This window comes from Furipterus horrens, unplaced genomic scaffold, assembly GCF_987537825.1.
Source record: "Furipterus horrens unplaced genomic scaffold, mFurHor1.1.pri manual_scaffold_1, whole genome shotgun sequence".
Taxonomy (NCBI): Eukaryota; Metazoa; Chordata; class Mammalia; order Chiroptera; family Furipteridae; genus Furipterus; species Furipterus horrens.
The window spans coordinates 161,985,033-162,001,403 of record NW_028327171.1 but is presented as its reverse complement, the minus strand read 5'-3'; the positions used below and the strand labels follow the sequence as shown (position 1 = coordinate 162,001,403).

Here is a 16,371-nt window from a genome sequence, read left to right as displayed (position 1 = left end):
AACAAGAACAGTTTGCACAAGATCAATGTAACCAGGCAGCCAAGGAAAGTGCACTGGAGTTAGCATGCATGAACAATGATAACTTCATTCTACTAGTCAATGGGGGTGGTAGATGCCATTAAGTGAGCATGTGTACTGTGTGGCTGTCACATTCAAAATGACTGAGTGAGTAGAGCAACAAATCTGCATCAATTTTTGTGTTAAACTTGTACATTTCTCTGCAGAAACTATTCAGGTGATTCATAAGGCTGCAGCTCTAGGCAACTGGTGATTGGCAGCTTCATCACAACAACATGACCATCCATGCATCACATCTTGTGCAGTTTTTTTTGTTTTTGTTTTTTGTTTGTTTGTTTGTTTTGGTGAAACATGAAGTCACCTAGGTGATTCAGACCCTGTATAGCCCAGATTTGGCACCCTATGAGTTCTGGACTTTCTCAAAGTTAAAATCACCTTTGAAAGGGAAGAGATTTCAGACCATCAGTGAGATGCAGGAGAATATAACGGGGCAGCTGATGGCAATTGGGAGAACTGTGTGAGGTCCCAGGGTGTCTACTTTGAAGGGGACTGAAGTGTCATTGTCCTATGTACAATATTTCTTGTATCTTGTATCTTCTTCAATAAATGTCTATTTTTCATATTACATGGCTGTATACCTTCTGGATAGACCTCATATTTTAAGAATTCTATTCTGGATATTAAGATTTCATGTGCATATCTTTCTTGCCAGGTTGCGTACGGAGGTTCCCATGCTGCCAAGTTAATATAGACTCAGGGAAAGGAAAAATCTGGTGGAACATCAGGAAAGCATGCTACAGGATAGTTGAACACAGTTGGTTTGAAAGCTTTATTGTTCTTATGATCCTCCTCAGCAGTGGTGCTCTGGTAAGTGATCTGACACCTAAAGCAATAAACTGGTTGTCAGTTTTTTTTTAAATGAGTTGGAAGATAAAAATATCTTTGCAAGTTGTTTTACCTAACAATCCCTATGATTAGTAGCAAGGATAAAATTTTAGTTTTACTCAGTAAATATTTACGAAGCACTTCTACATACCAGACATTATTCTTGCTGACCTGAATACAAAGATGGATAAGATCCAGGTAAGATAAATAACTCAGCAATCAGGGAAGAGAGAGGCACAAGTGATTATAGATCTGGGATGTGTTTGTAAGTTAAGAATATACTTGATAAAGCCTGTAGTAAGAACCACTGTCTGCTGGGTTTTCAGAAAAGTAGATGATATTTTGCAAGATCTGGAAATATTAATAATAATTTTCCAGACTTCCAGCCAAAATGGAGGCATAGGCAGACACGCTACATCTCCCTCCACAACTAAGAAGGAATACAACTACCTCAAAACTAGAGACAGCCAGTAGTTACAGAAAATCAAACTACATGCAAGTCCAGCAAATAAAGATATAAAGAAATACTCATTCAGAGAGAAATCATTCTAAAATTAAGCACTATTGACTTCTGGCCAAGATGGAGGCATTGACAGACACACTCCATCTCCCTCCACAACTAAGAAGGAATACAATTACCGCAAAACCAGAAATAACCAGAAGTTCCAGAAAATATAGCTACATGGAAGTTCAATGTATGAAGTTATAAAGAAGTGGAGGGGCGAAGCCAAGGCAGAGAGGTCAAGCTGTGCTGGCAGCGGCAGCTGCAGCAATGGGGACAGGACAGCGGTAAGAACAAACACCCGTATTTAAGGGGAGGCGAGAAATGCCTGGGGAGCACCCGCGGCTGCAGACCAGACCCATCATGAGCTCATAGTTCCAATGCTAGGGAAGGCAGACCCCAATTGCCTCTGACTGTGAGGGCCGGAGGGGGTGGGGATGGAGGAGGAGGCTCCCAGTCTCTCAGCGGAGAGTGAACGGCAGGAACCCATCTTGGACCCCCGCCCCCACACAAAACACCACATTTTGAAGGAGGGGCACTATCAAAACTGAAATTCAAATGAATCAGAGGAGAAAGAAAAGGGAAGATATTTCAAGAAGCTGATGTTTATACTCAGGGAATTTGCCAATTGAGCTAGATTTTTTAAATACCTGTCTAGAAAATAAATAAAAGATAATAGCTGTAATTTAGAACATATTTGTTGTGTTTCAACATTTTCATATAGGTGTCCTCCTTTAATTTTCAAATGATCCCGTGAGATTACAGTATTTTGCTTATTTTACCAATGAGGAAGTTAGGTAGAGTTTTAAAAGTTACTTTATGTCTTAAAGCGAGTGGATGACAGAACCATAACTTAACTAAGGTCTAAAGTCAAAGCCACTGTATCTTTTTACTATGTTGTGACTCCTCAGAAAGGAGAGTACACCCAAGATAGATGAATAAGTGGTAATTGAAATGAGTAACAGTAATACCTGCACCCAAAATCAGAGAGAGCTAATATAATGACCTCCTCACCCCTTGCTCTCACATCCACCAGATTAGTCCCAGAAGCTAGGATCCCTGCAGGCTGAATCCCGTTTCAGGCCCTGGGACTTGTCAGAGCAAGGTGTACTCAGGTAGAGTATTTGGCTTTCAGCACTAACTGTTGCTGCTCTGCACCCAGGTCCAGGAACAGGACTCTTCTTCTTTGTGGTCAAGCCCCTTCCTTATCTTCTGCCATGGTACCCTGTTTCCCCAGAAATAAGTGTCTTTTATTAATTTTTGCTCCTAAAGATGTGCTAGGTCTTATTTTCAGGGGAGGCCTTATATTTCTAAGCACTAGGTCTTATTTTGGGGGGATGTCTTATTTTCGGGGAAACATGGTATCTGTCCAGTAGCTGGCCTAATTCATCCACAACTTGGAGGAGGGTTCAGGAAAACCCTGAGGGCTGTAAGTCTCCCCTTACACAATAATTCCATTGACTTTCAGAATCTCTGCCAGCTGCTGGAAGCTTCTTTCAGCATCTTAGTAAATCTGCCCATTCTCTCTGTTCCAACATCTCTGTTTTCTTCAATATTCATACCAGCAGTTTGCAAAAAGTGCTAAGGATCATTTTTAAGGTATGAATAGAAGAATTTGGAATAAGAATGGCACAAGGCCATGGCTATCAACAGATAGTATAATGTTAACCCCTAAGGATATGGGCCCTTTTGCTTTCATTTTATCCATCATAGTGAGTACTGTTTAAACTTGAAAGAGAAAATTCTAATACTTTAGAACTGTTTAGGCCAACAGCCATTTTCAGCATCTTCAGTGAGCTCAGTTCTTTAAGTCTATTCAAATTATTTCCCAAGGAATTTCTGTCTGTGACCACAGTATAATTGCCTGTCACTTTGAGAGTGTTAAAGGTGTCACATTCATGGAATGAATATGTAAGAGTGATTTGTAGAGCTGAAGCTTTTAATGAATGATATGATACTGTGCCACATTCAAAGAAAGAATCCATCCTCTGTGTTGTATAGCCCTACTAAGCTATGCATGTGTTCATTTAGCAAACATTTCCTTGCCTCCTGCTATGTTCCTGGGGATGTACAAGCATATAAGACCTGAAGGAGGAGTTTTACATCCTGCTGCTGGATGTGAAGGAAAGTGCAGAGTAAGAGAGATATATCAGAGTGGCTAATCCTGGAATAATGTTTTAAATTATGTCTTATTCAATTTGAAGAGGGATAAAATGGGGGTCAGATGAGGTGGAAATCTTTGCATTAGCGAGAGTTCTGGTTCTTTAAGAGCTTTATCAATAATTTCATTCTTTTGTGACCTCTTTCTTGTTACTTCTGATGACCATGGCACTCACTGGTGGTGCGAAGTCTACAGGTAGGTGTTAAACAGTAGCTGTAAACCAGAAGAAAGTCAGCTGGCCCATAATTGTAATATGTTCCAGTGCTTTTTTTAATTAGAATATGATTTCCTGTTTTTGTTATGAGTCACAAGTTTTCAGTTGTAAATGAATTAAAATTTGACTATTTCCACAGGCTTTTGAAGATATCGCTTTGGAAAAGAAAAAGACCATTAAGACTATCCTGGAATATGCTGACAAGCTATTCACCTACATCTTCATTCTGGAAATGCTTCTGAAATGGATAGCTTATGGTTATAAAACATATTTCACCAATGCCTGGTGTTGGCTGGACTTCTTAATTGTTGATGTAGGTATTTTGAGTGACATTTAAAAGAGGATTTCTTCTTGTGATTAACTGTCCTGCAAAGCCTTCACTAATGCTGTTTATTATATTTTAATTTTGATTAAGTTTTTGTACTTGTAGGTGATAGGTTTATGTTTTTTTTAATATGCTTTATTGATTATGCTGTTAGAGTTGTCCCAATTTCTCTTGCCCTTGTTCCCTTCCACCCAGTGACATCCCTCCTTCCAGTTGTCCCCCACCCCTAGCCCATGCGCATTGGTTGTGCATATAGTTCTTCTCAACATCTTCCTATCTACTCCACTCCCTCCTACTATGCTTCTTAATTCCTGTACCATCTTCTTCCCTTTCACCCCTTCCTCCTCCCTGCTGATCTCCCTCCATAATTTTCCCCATACCTATAATTCTTTCCCCACTCTCATTGCCTACTTAGTTTGTCGTTGTTTCAATCCCCTAGCTTCTGTTGTTGGTTGTTGTGATACAGTTTTCATTTTAATGTTCATAGTTTTGATCCTCTTTCTCCTAAACAAGTCCCTTTAACATTTCATATAACAGTGGTTTGGATCTGATGAACTCCTTCAGTTTTATTTTGTGCTGGAAGCACTTTCTCTGCCCTTCTATTCTGAATGACAGCTTCGCTGGATGGACTGATCATGGTTGTAGGGTTTTGCTTTTCATTCCTTTGAATATTTCTTGCCAGTCCCTTCTTGCCTGCAGAGTTTCTTTTGAGAAATCAGCTGACAGTCTTATTGGGACCCCTTTGTATGTAATTCTCTTTTTCTCTCTTGCTGCTTTTAAGATTCTCTCTTGTCCTTAATTTTTGACATTTTGATTATAATGTGTCCTGGAGTGGTTCTCCCTGGGTCCAGTTTCTTTGCAACTCTGTGCTTCCTGGGCCTGTGAGTCTATTTCCTTCCCCAAGTTAGGACAGTTCTGCTTCATTATTTTTTCACATAATTTTTTTCATTTCTAGTTCTTTTTCACCTTCTGGCAACCCTATGATTTGGATGTTGGCCCACTTATAGCTGTCTGTGATAAGTTTCTGAGCCTCTCCTCATTTTCCTCACTTTTTCTTTCCTCTTTCTGCATTGGCTAACTGTTCCTTCCCTATGTTCTGATTTGTTGTTTTGATCCCTGGTTTTCTTGCCCTCACCACTAGTTTCATATGTGTTTTTGTTCATTTCAGCAGGACTAGCCTTCATTTCTTCCCCATCTTGCTTAAGATCTGCTGTTATGTCTGTAAGCACTTTTATAACCAAAGCTCTGAACTGTGCCTCAGAAAGATTTCCTATCTGTTGCTTCATTAGATTAGAAATTTGCTGTCTGGTCAGCTGCATCACTGGGATCTCTATCATGACCTGTGCCATCTTGAACAGCTTTGTGTTTACCTTTGCTTTCTGGGCAGGGCTGTCACACCTCCTACACTGTAGAGGGTGGAGCCCCGTGCACTTGTTACAACCAGATGACTCGTCTCACCGCGCTGTGGTATTTTCTGCAGGGGTGGGGGGTCCAAGATGGATTCCTGCCATTCACTCTCTGCTGAGAGACCGGTAGCCTCCTCCTCCATCCCCACCCCCACCAGGCCTCACAGTCTGAGGCAATGGGGGTTTGCCTTCCCTGGCTTTGGAATCACAAGCTGACGGGTCTGGTCTGTAGCCAGGGGTGCTCCCCAGGTACTTCTCGCCTCCCCTTAAATACGGGTGTCTGTGCTTACCGCTGTCCTGCCCTATCACTACTGCTGCTGCAGACAGCACAGCTTGATCTCTCCTCCCTGGCTTTGCCCCTCCTACCTGTCCAGATGAGCACCACTTCTTTATAACTTCATATGTTGGACTTCCATTTATTTTCTGGAACTTCTGGTTAGTTCTGGTTTTGTGGTAGTTATATTTCTTCTTAGTTGTGGAGGGAGATGGAGAATGTCAGTCTAGGCCTCCATCTTGGCCAGAAGTCTCCTGTGTTTTTTTTTTTTTTTTGCTTCCATGTCCCAGGGAGAGCTGTTGCTCCTGTTACCTTGTAAGGAATGGAGCCTTAGGGATTTTTCAGTAATGGGTGACCTGTTTCACCATGTTGTGGCGCTGTATGCGAGGGAGGGATCTGAGAAGAAACAATGCTGCTTGCACTCGCCCCTTTTCCAGGCACTTCTCCCACTTCCACTGCACACTGGCGCCCCTCTAGCTGCTGCCTTGGCTGTCATTCCCAGAGTGAGTGGGTCTGCGGACATTCTAGGTCCGTGGGGGCCCTTTAAACAAGCGTACTCTGCTGAGAGATCGGCAGTTTCTGCCTCCGTCTCAACCCCCACTGGTTTGCACAGTCAAAAGCAATAAGACTTGATTTTCTCTGGTGCTGGGACAGTGAGCTGCTCTGGTGAGGTGCTGGGAATGCTCCCCAGGTGTCCCTCCTAATTTTTTAAACCATGTGACTGCACTTTTCGCTGGCCTGCTGCTGTTGCCACTGTTGCCACCACCACGCTGTGTCGTCTCCGCCCCGGCTCCACCCCTCCTACGAGTCTGGATGAGTATTTCTTCTTTATATGTTTGTTTGCTGGACTTCCAGGCACTTTGATTTTCTTGAACTTCTGGTTATTTCTAGTTTTGAGGTAGTTGTATTCCTTCTTAGTTGTGGAGGGAGATGCAGCATATCTGTCTATGCCTGCCTCTTGGCCGGAAGTCCAGATTTATGTTTTTAGAAATATTAATACAGCCAGTAGAAATATATCTGAGAGAAACCTTTCAACAAATATAATTTTTTTCTGTATCATTATAAGATATCATTTATTCTCATGTATGTTTACTGCAATCAGAGGAGATATGTTTTATATATATATATATACATACATACATATACACATACACATAATTTGAATATCGTTTTTTTTGGAAATATGAACAAAATGAAAAAGGTGGGAGGTGGGAATGGAAAAGAGCAGAGACACAAATTAAAAAGATAAAATATTGATTTTTCTAAATATAAAATTAGAAAATAAGGTGATAGGTGTATCAACTTGCCTGATAGGTTAGCTGAAATTCATGTAAAAATGGTAGTACTCAAGCACAATAACTCTATGTTAGGGAGAAGAAAAGGAATGAAATTTCATAATATTTATCTCAGTCATAATGATAGGGAAAACCAAAATTAGTCACAGCCATTATCCCCATTCAAACCAACACGTACTCTTCATCTCTAGCATGGCAGTGGAGCAGAGAAATCAGCATTAATAATTTCAGATAATAAATTCAGCGAACCATTGATTACTTGGATGCTAGAAAATGCATAAGAATGCTTCAGTTTATGATTTATTTTTAACAAAGCAAAAATATTTTTAGTTATCTCTTTGAAATAGTCAGGAAATAGATCCTTAAACAGCCTTTGAAATCAAGACATCAAATAAAAATTACTGATACAACACCCATTATTGTTAATTCATTCTTATTTAGGGTAGTCTAATTATTTTATTTTACATTTTAATGTTTTATTTTAATATATAGTAATGTATTTATATATGATATTTTATATTATTTGTAAAGGCTTTCTTAAATTAATTTATGACCTCAATCTCACAACTTTATTTTTCTCAGAATGAATTATGTTCTTCCATCTTTTACTAATTCTTCTAGATTTTTAAAAATCTAGTGTTTGTGATTAGGGAAGGAATATCCCATAACCAGTCATAGTTTTTGGAATTTTTTTTTTCCATCTCATGTCTGGAATTAGAGGGCAACATGCAAATGTTTATAGTACCAACAAGTGCTCTAACATTTAACTAAGAGTTTCCATTATCAAATTTTTCAGAAAATGTATACAGCATTACTCACAGATATCAAAATGACAAGGAAGCATGACTATAAACAGCAAAAGTTGCCAAATTTAGCCAGAACTAATACTATGTACTCAAAAGTTGAATTTCTTAACTGTTATCTAAAGCTGAGTTAAACTCTTTTCTATATAAAATGTTAACAGCAGTAACATTCTTTGTTTTCTCTATAGGTGATGTGCAAAAAAAAAAAAAAATATTCCCAAGGTATACATTACATCTCATGTGTTTTCTTGAGCTTTCTGTATAAAAAAAAATCTAATTTTTGATACCCTGTTATAGTGATTTTATATTGTTTGTTTTTAGACTCACCTTTTATGTATATGTTACCTAGTTGCTGCCTATAAAAATAAATGGTAAGGTAGATGCTTTTGTAACATAATAGTTTTAAAGAAAAGCTAACCAAAATAAGAAATAATAGAAGGAATGTAGGTTATTTCTTTTCTCTTAACCTATAAATATGATGGATCTTTTTAAAGTTATTATAAAAGATTTAAGATATTCAAAAACCTTTAAATGTTATTATAAATAGTTATTTTCATCATTCAGTTTAGGAAATAAAAGTTTACAAGTAAAATTGAATTTATTTTATATTAAGAAAGATATATGGTATTTAATAACAAATTTTTTTGTTTTGTATCTGAAAACATGAAGTCGTAATTCTTAATATTCTGATGCATATTCAAATTTCAGAATCACTGATCTGTTTGGATATTCAGAGGATGAACTTGTTTGATTCCTACAGGTTTTTGATTATTAGAAATTTTAAATTGAGCATTATTCATCAGTATACATACATGTATGCGTAAATAGATAAATAGATGTATATATGCATATATATATATTCTCAGTTACAGACTATTCTGTAGTTTTTTCAATAATTTGCACCTATTATATTCAATATCATAATACCTTATCATGAAATTATGATTTTTCAAATAGCTTTTGAATAAGGTTTATACTAAAGCTTAGATTTAGTTGAGTTAATTGCACATAATCTTATGAGTTAGCTTTAGAATCACACCCTTTGTTATGCCCTGGGTTTGATTGCAATTGAATTTTGATAGTTGCTATAATTAAATGTTCAGAATTAATATGCAAGTACATAACCATTGACTACCGAAGTGTGAAAGGTACATGTGATTTTTATTCAGATATAAGAAATAATGTACGTTACTTCTGTTACTTCATCTTATTTTGGTTAACCTTCCTTTAAATCTGGTTTCTTACAAAAACATTCATCTCACCTATTTTTTTAGGCAATGACTAGATGACTTGATATATAAAATCATATTGTTCTTGTTACATTGCTCTCAGTGATCTTTGAAATTAACCTTTTCTTTTTATGTTTTATTATTGCACTGAAATCACTAATGCAATTTTTATTTTTTTCTGTAGGTTTCTGTGGTTACTTTGGTTGCACAGACTCTTGACTTCTCAGACCTTGGCCCCATTAAATCCCTTCGGACCCTTAGGGCTTTAAGACCTCTAAGAGCTTTATCTAGATTTGAAGGAATGAGGGTAAGAAAATACTAAACGTCCTAACATAATATTTTTATTTTTAAATGGAGTATAAAATATGAAAAAATGGATATGTAGAAATTATATATTGTTTATATTTACACAAGTTAGATATATGCACATATATACATATAATGAACTGTCCATATACATAAGTGTGTATTCATGCATACATACACACAGTATTTCAGTGCCTATTGTTTAACAAAGAGTAAATCAAATATTGTTAGGCAAAGATCCAAATAGGTAACTTTTCTCTTCTTAAATTAAAATCTTCCCTGTGCTAGGAAATTCAAGGGAAGGGGACACTGTTAGTCCTGCAAACATCTGTCATATACAAGTCATCAAGGACTTGCCGGTGTCAGCTGCTCAAATAATATTTTTTAAGGAACTACCTTGAGTGCAGGAACATAAGAAAAAAGAAAGAAAGTGAAGTAGCATCAGCCATTGTTTTTAATTTCATCCTTAAAATATATGTTTCAGTAAAAGAAGGATTATCTCCAAACTACATCTGAAAAAACTAAGGCTCTCAGAGTTTTCAGAATTCGCACTGGGCTGCCTAGTGCCAGAAAAGAGATTCATTTTGCAAAGACAAACTAGGTGAGACAAATGACTACCAGCATCCTAGTTGTAAGAGCTGTATTAAACCAGCAAGTTCTTTCTAAAATACATGGATTACAGTGACCTTATTTTCTCTAATAGTCTATGTCCTTAGCTATTGCTGCTCTCAAATTTCTTCTTTTCCAGATTTATATCTGTTTTCTCATGTCTCAGTTCTCTTGGCCAGAATGTTTCTCTCTGCCCTGTCTCAGCCTTCATTCATCAATGTAGCAGATAAACATCTAACCATTCTTTTAAGCCTCAATTAAAATTTGCCTTGTCTGTCCACCACCAGACATAATTAGGCATCCTTTCTCTATGTTGAGATACATATAATCCTTATTATATTGTATTTTACTTATTTTTTTAATCAGATTTCCCCTCTACCTATAGTCTCTTCAACAACTTAACATGCGTATTAGTCTAGCTCACTGCTTCTCTAAGCGTGCTCTACTGACCAGCTATCAGCATCATCTGAGAACTGATTAAAAAATACAAATTCCCATGCCCCACCGCAGACCTACTGAATCATAAACTCTGGGATAGGGGGCTTGGAAATCTGAAACTTCAGGTGAATATTAGAGATCTTGTAGTGTAGCAGATCTCCATTATTATTTCTGCTAACCTAATTATGACTGTCAACTCTGCTGCCTGATGAATCCAGTGTATGATGGATCCACATACTTGAGAGGTTATAATTATGTAAAAATTCATAAATAAAATTCCAGTGTTTTTTATCATACAAGAATTTAAAATTTACATGTTTTATTTTATACAGAAAAAAGGTATTGGAATTCATTGACTTTACCTTCATTTTTTTAGCTTTAAGAGAATATTATAGTCTATACAGAACTTAAGACTGATCTCTGAACTCGAGCAGATATTATACTCCACCTTATGAACAAATAATATACTTTCCCCTACAAATTTACTTCCCTCAGTGATTAAGCCAGTCCATTATTTTACCATTTGCTTTGTTCTATATCTATAATACAGGTGAACATTTTAATATCAATATATTTGGAAGAGAAAACATGTATATTTAGTTACATTTATTAACCATGCAATAAGGAGATACTTCTTCACATTGTGTGTCATTCTGAAAAATAAATTAAATAATGATTGGAGGCATTTTACAGTTAGTGTCCCTTGAATCTTGAGGCTCTTCAGCTTATTGATTTTCAGAAGTCAATGGCTTCTCATCAGAACAACATGTACATGTATCCCTGAGACCCATCACTGCTCACATTCTTTGAGCAAACCTTTAAACACCAAATATGTGTCAACTGTCATGCTAAAAATAAATGCCATGGTGAATAGAATCCAATGCCCCAAGACTGGGTAGGGGCAATAGTCTTGGAGAGACAGACAGAGGAACAGTAGTTAATCTGTGATGTCTGCTATAAAATAGTAAGCACACAGTACCACAGGAACGTAGAGATGGGTGCAGTTGCCTGAAGACATCTGGGAAGGCTTTACAAGGAGGCGACATTGGAGCTATGACTCAGAGAGTGGGCCCCAAAACACAGGCAGGCTGGCATTCCAGGCAGGGATGCTGCATGGTAGAGAAGTGCAGAGTTGAGCATGCAAGGTACATTTTAGCAATGTCTAGAAGGATCGGTGTGCATAGCTGATAAGCACAGTGGGGAGGTTAGCAAGAAATTGGGATGGGAAAGTAGGCTTGAAAAAGAGTTAGCTGCTTTGAACTTTATTCTCTAATCCCATTCTTCCTAACCCTTTTAGTGTCATGTACACTCTGAAGAATCTCATGAAAGTGTGAATCATCTCCCATAACATTTTAAATAGAATTTCATGCCCACATGACCTCTACAGGGTAGTAACTATTGTTCTGGACTAGGGTCAACATACCGAAGCCCATGGTTATAAAGGAAGTTCTATTGGATTTCAGCCGTGCCCATTTATATATACTTCTGCTACATGGCAGAACTAAATAGTTGCAACAATGATCATATAACCCTCAAAGCCTAAAAAATACTTTAGAAAATGTTTGCCAACCCCTGCTCTAGACAATCTTAAAGATAATCAAAGACCCTTAATGTTTCACCATTTGAAAATGTCTTAAGAGCTTGCTTGATATATTGGGAAAATGTGGGAGCCCAATGCTTAACAAATTAGTTACTTAACATATTTGCATTCATATTAGGACTAGGACTGAAGTGTCAGAAGACAGGTAGGTTTTGAAGTATGGGGTCATTAAGATAATCTATAGAGTGATAAATGCTACAGTAGTTACCGTGCAGGAACATTGGAGTGGCAAGAGGTGCTGGTGATAATTAGCAATGGAAATGCTTAAAAGTAGAAATAAAGTATTAAAGATAAACCATACTTCATTTTCATTTTAACTGAGGCCAGCACTACCTATATTTAGCCAAGGACCTAAATAAAGTATTTTTGGGATTACTGTAAAATAATACATTTGAAAAGATTGCTCTCATTTTGCAGATGAGGAAACAGAGTTTCCAAGGCCTTAACTGAATTCCCATATCACACAACTAGCAAAATCAGTTAAATCTAAGGGGTTCGTACCACTAAATGATTCTTAATCTTAACTTTAGTTTATATATACCAGTAGTTTCTCTATATGGGAGAATTTTAGCACTGGTAATTCTAAAACTATGAACCTTTAAATGTATGTTTTATTTATTTTTTATGATTTATATTTATAAATTTCTTTTTTTTCTAGAGTATGCAGATTTTACGACTTCACCTTACATATATCAGGTTTTGGTTTATTATTTTTATTTATACTTTTCATCTATGTAAGCTTTCATAGTGTCTTAGTTATTTTGTTTTGTATTGTTGTGCATAGTCTCACTGTGTGTTCATTGTGTATTTTTTTAAACATGTTGATCACAGGGCTCCTGTCTCTTTTAGTTTTGCTTGGCATACTGCTGAGCATATAGTAGGCATTCAGTTAACATATATTGATTGCTTTATTTGATGTCTTAAACATTTAAGGGTGGCTTTTCTAACTTCTTTAATTCTGCATTGTGTTTCATTAATGTTGCCCATTTAACATTTTTATGAATCCTAATAATTCTTTTCTTTCCTTGAATACTAGGTGGTTGTCAATGCACTCATAGGTGCAATTCCTTCCATCATGAATGTGCTACTTGTATGTCTTATATTCTGGCTAATATTTAGCATCATGGGAGTGAATTTGTTTGCGGGCAAGTTCTTTCAGTGTGTTAATGCCTCAAATGGGGCACGGTTTCCTACAAGTCAAGTTCAAAATCGTTCCGAGTGTCTTGCACTGAGGAATGGTACCCAAAATGTGCAATGGAAAAACCTGAAAGTGAACTTTGATAATGTTGGACTTGGTTACCTGTCTTTGCTTCAAGTTGTAAGTGACCCCTTTCATGAATGTTTGATATTTTAGTGGACACTGACAGAAGTCATTATTTTAAGTAATCTATTAAGTAGAAATTAAAGATTAAGTACCTTGTGACTTTAAAAAGAGACTTGTTAATTAGAATGTTTGCGCATAAGAATGAGCAAGAAATCATAGGTTCTTTTGCACTCAAGCATTATTAACTGATAATTGACTCGTTGGAGTCATTTGGCCCCTCACCATTGCACCATCTGAATATTGCTCCAAAAATGAACAATTATTTTTTTTTGGACTTCCAGTTTTATGCTACAGGGGAATGAGAGGGACTTCCCACTAGCACAGAGAATCTTTAAGAAATGGAGATGAATCGTTCCTTGCCTTTTTCATAAAATTCTCCTGTACCTTTGGAAAAATCTAAAGTTCATGTGTAAAATATTAAGGAATTGTAACAACCTAGAAATAAGTAACTAGGATTAAGATTTAGAACGTGACTAAAAAATGTGTCTTTTTTTCTTGATATATAACCTCTATATTAAATATGTATTTTGAAATACAGGAAAACGTAGTGATTTGATATTACTTAATAAATGTAACATTAAATGGACTAATGTGTGGCTGCTTTAGAGTATGAGCTTCACATTCAGATTCTATAAATGTTATCTTTACAGGCAACATTTAAGGGATGGATGGATATTATGTATGCAGCTGTTGATTCTGTTAATGTAAGTATTGGTCACCATAAAACTAAAATCTGTCATTTTATAAAGCTCCTTAGTTTAGTTTGGCCATTTTCAAACATTAGCTCCAAGGAGTCCTTGGTATGTACACATAAACTGAAAAATTTCCACCTAATAGTATAATGATTAGGTGTGCAGCATTTGGAGAAAGACCTTGACTCAAATTTAGGCCCTAGCATATCATACAAGCTGTGCAACTGAATTTAAGTAAATTACATTACCTCTCTGAACCTGTTTATTGACTATATACAGAAAAATAATTCAGTGCCTACCTGGGATTTTTATGAGGATCCAACAAGAAAATGCAAGTAGAACACTTAACATAGCCTGGAGATGATTAAGTGTTCAGTAAATATTAGTTAATCAAATTAAAATAAAATGACATGTTTTATTCATAGTTCTTTTTAATTTATTTGTTTTTTTTTCTATTACAGTTGTCCCACTTTTTCCCCTATTGTTTCCCCTTGTAGTTTTTATTTTTATGTTTTAAAGTGCCATGGAAGTGTTTATGTGAAATAAGTTCCTCACTAAGAAAGCTAAATCCAATGAAGAAATGTCTGTAATCAAATTTTTTTAATTTATATAAATATGGTATCATGTCTTCTACAGTTTTTTCCTAAAAATAAAAACATACTTTAGGTCATTTTGTTACTAAGTTGCCCTACCAATAACTTGAAGATTATGTTCACATATATATAGTAAGCATTAATAAATATTTGATGTTGAAAAAGTTTTTAAGAATGATTATGTTGAACTTCAATAATATCATGACTTCTGAAAAGCCAAATTCACCTAGAATAGAACTGTTTGGATTACACTGTGAAACCATGTGATAAAGAAAATGATGAATGTTACTGTCAACATACTGCTAACTTTTGTTAATTTTATAGATAGACAAGCAACCCGTGTATGAATACAGCCTCTACATGTATATTTATTTTGTCATTTTTATCATCTTCGGGTCATTCTTCACTCTGAACTTGTTCATTGGTGTCATCATAGATAATTTCAATCAACAGAAGAAAAAGATAAGTACCTTTAATTTCTTTCATTGCACTGAAAAATAGGAACAATTATTTTCCCAAAAATATAATGTGAAATTTAGTTTTATATCAGTCAGTAATTATCTTCATTAGAACTTCGTTAATTTTTTGAATAATTAGCCATCATACAATTACATATATGTTTAATCTCACTTATCTCTCTGAAGAAAATAATCTAAGTCATAACTATTTTTAAGCAATATAGCAACGATTCAGGTTTTTTCAATGTTTCCTATAGAGGACTGAATGATTAAGAAAAATCAATGCACTAATTATTTATTCATAACATTTCACAAGTAGCTATTTCATTCTGCCCTGAGTCATTGTTGGTGTGGTATGTCTTGGGCTGGCACTTGAGGAAGTACAAAACAAGATATGGTTCCTGAGCTCAAGGAGTTTATATTCTAGCAGAAGAAATGGAATGGAAATTAGGATTTGTTGAATATTGCTAGTGAGGCACTCCCCTGAGTTTTCAGTTTCAACTATTGGAACATTCTGTATTCTCCCCTTAGTTTTATCCCACCCTTCATTATGTTGACAGCCAGAGTATGTATCATCATGGAAAGATAAAATCTGTACTTTGACTTTTACCTCTGATTCAGAATTCTCTCCCCAGTGTTTTCCTAGCTCCCTCTGGTAAGTTCTTGACACACTATGATATTGAGCCCACATCAGTAAGCAATAATGAATCTGGGCTTCTCTTGACATTGCTATGAAGACTCTCTTTCGTGGCTACTATCAATAGATCAGATAAATATCAAAATTACATAAAGATGTCTTATCAAATAGAGCAAAGGTGAATTAAAACACTAAGACAGAAAGTGGAGTCTGGTTATTATTAGGCATTTGATAAATTTTTTAAAATACACTATAATTGGAAACTAAATATTACCTAATCCAGGAAAACTAACAAGAAGCAATAACCAGATCATCTTGAACTCCAAGTAAGGATTTCAGAACTAAAACCTCCAAAATAAGTTTCTAATTATATGGATTATACTAATTTATGCCATAACTAAAAAGTTGATATTACAGATCAATGTAAAACATGCATGAATCTGTAAAAATCACAAGTAATTTTAAGAAATTAGCAGACCCTAAAAAACAGGCAGAGATTTGGGCCTGCTTTATGACATTTAGGCTGTTACAGTGTGAAAAGGATCAAACATTTTATATAGATGTTAGGGTTTTTCTTTTGTTTTGTTTTTATTTATTTTTTG

At 35.9% G+C, this 16,371-nt stretch overlaps 1 protein-coding gene and 1 long non-coding RNA gene across 2 annotated transcripts in view; one reads left to right on the top strand and one right to left on the bottom strand.

The window, feature by feature from the left end:
- Positions 1 to 16,371, bottom strand: part of LOC150022156 (uncharacterized) — a 122,417-nt gene that overhangs the window by 49,758 nt on the left and 56,288 nt on the right. The window lies entirely within an intron of this gene.
- Positions 1 to 16,371, top strand: part of LOC150022157 (sodium channel protein type 9 subunit alpha) — a 90,015-nt gene that overhangs the window by 68,801 nt on the left and 4,843 nt on the right. Inside the window, exons 18-23 of the mRNA XM_090280454.1 lie at positions 731 to 885; positions 3,920 to 4,093; positions 9,297 to 9,419; positions 13,102 to 13,383; positions 14,040 to 14,097; positions 15,003 to 15,136. Of these exons, the coding sequence (XP_090136580.1) occupies positions 731 to 885; positions 3,920 to 4,093; positions 9,297 to 9,419; positions 13,102 to 13,383; positions 14,040 to 14,097; positions 15,003 to 15,136 (926 nt within the window). The remainder of the gene's footprint in view (positions 1 to 730; positions 886 to 3,919; positions 4,094 to 9,296; positions 9,420 to 13,101; positions 13,384 to 14,039; positions 14,098 to 15,002; positions 15,137 to 16,371) is intronic.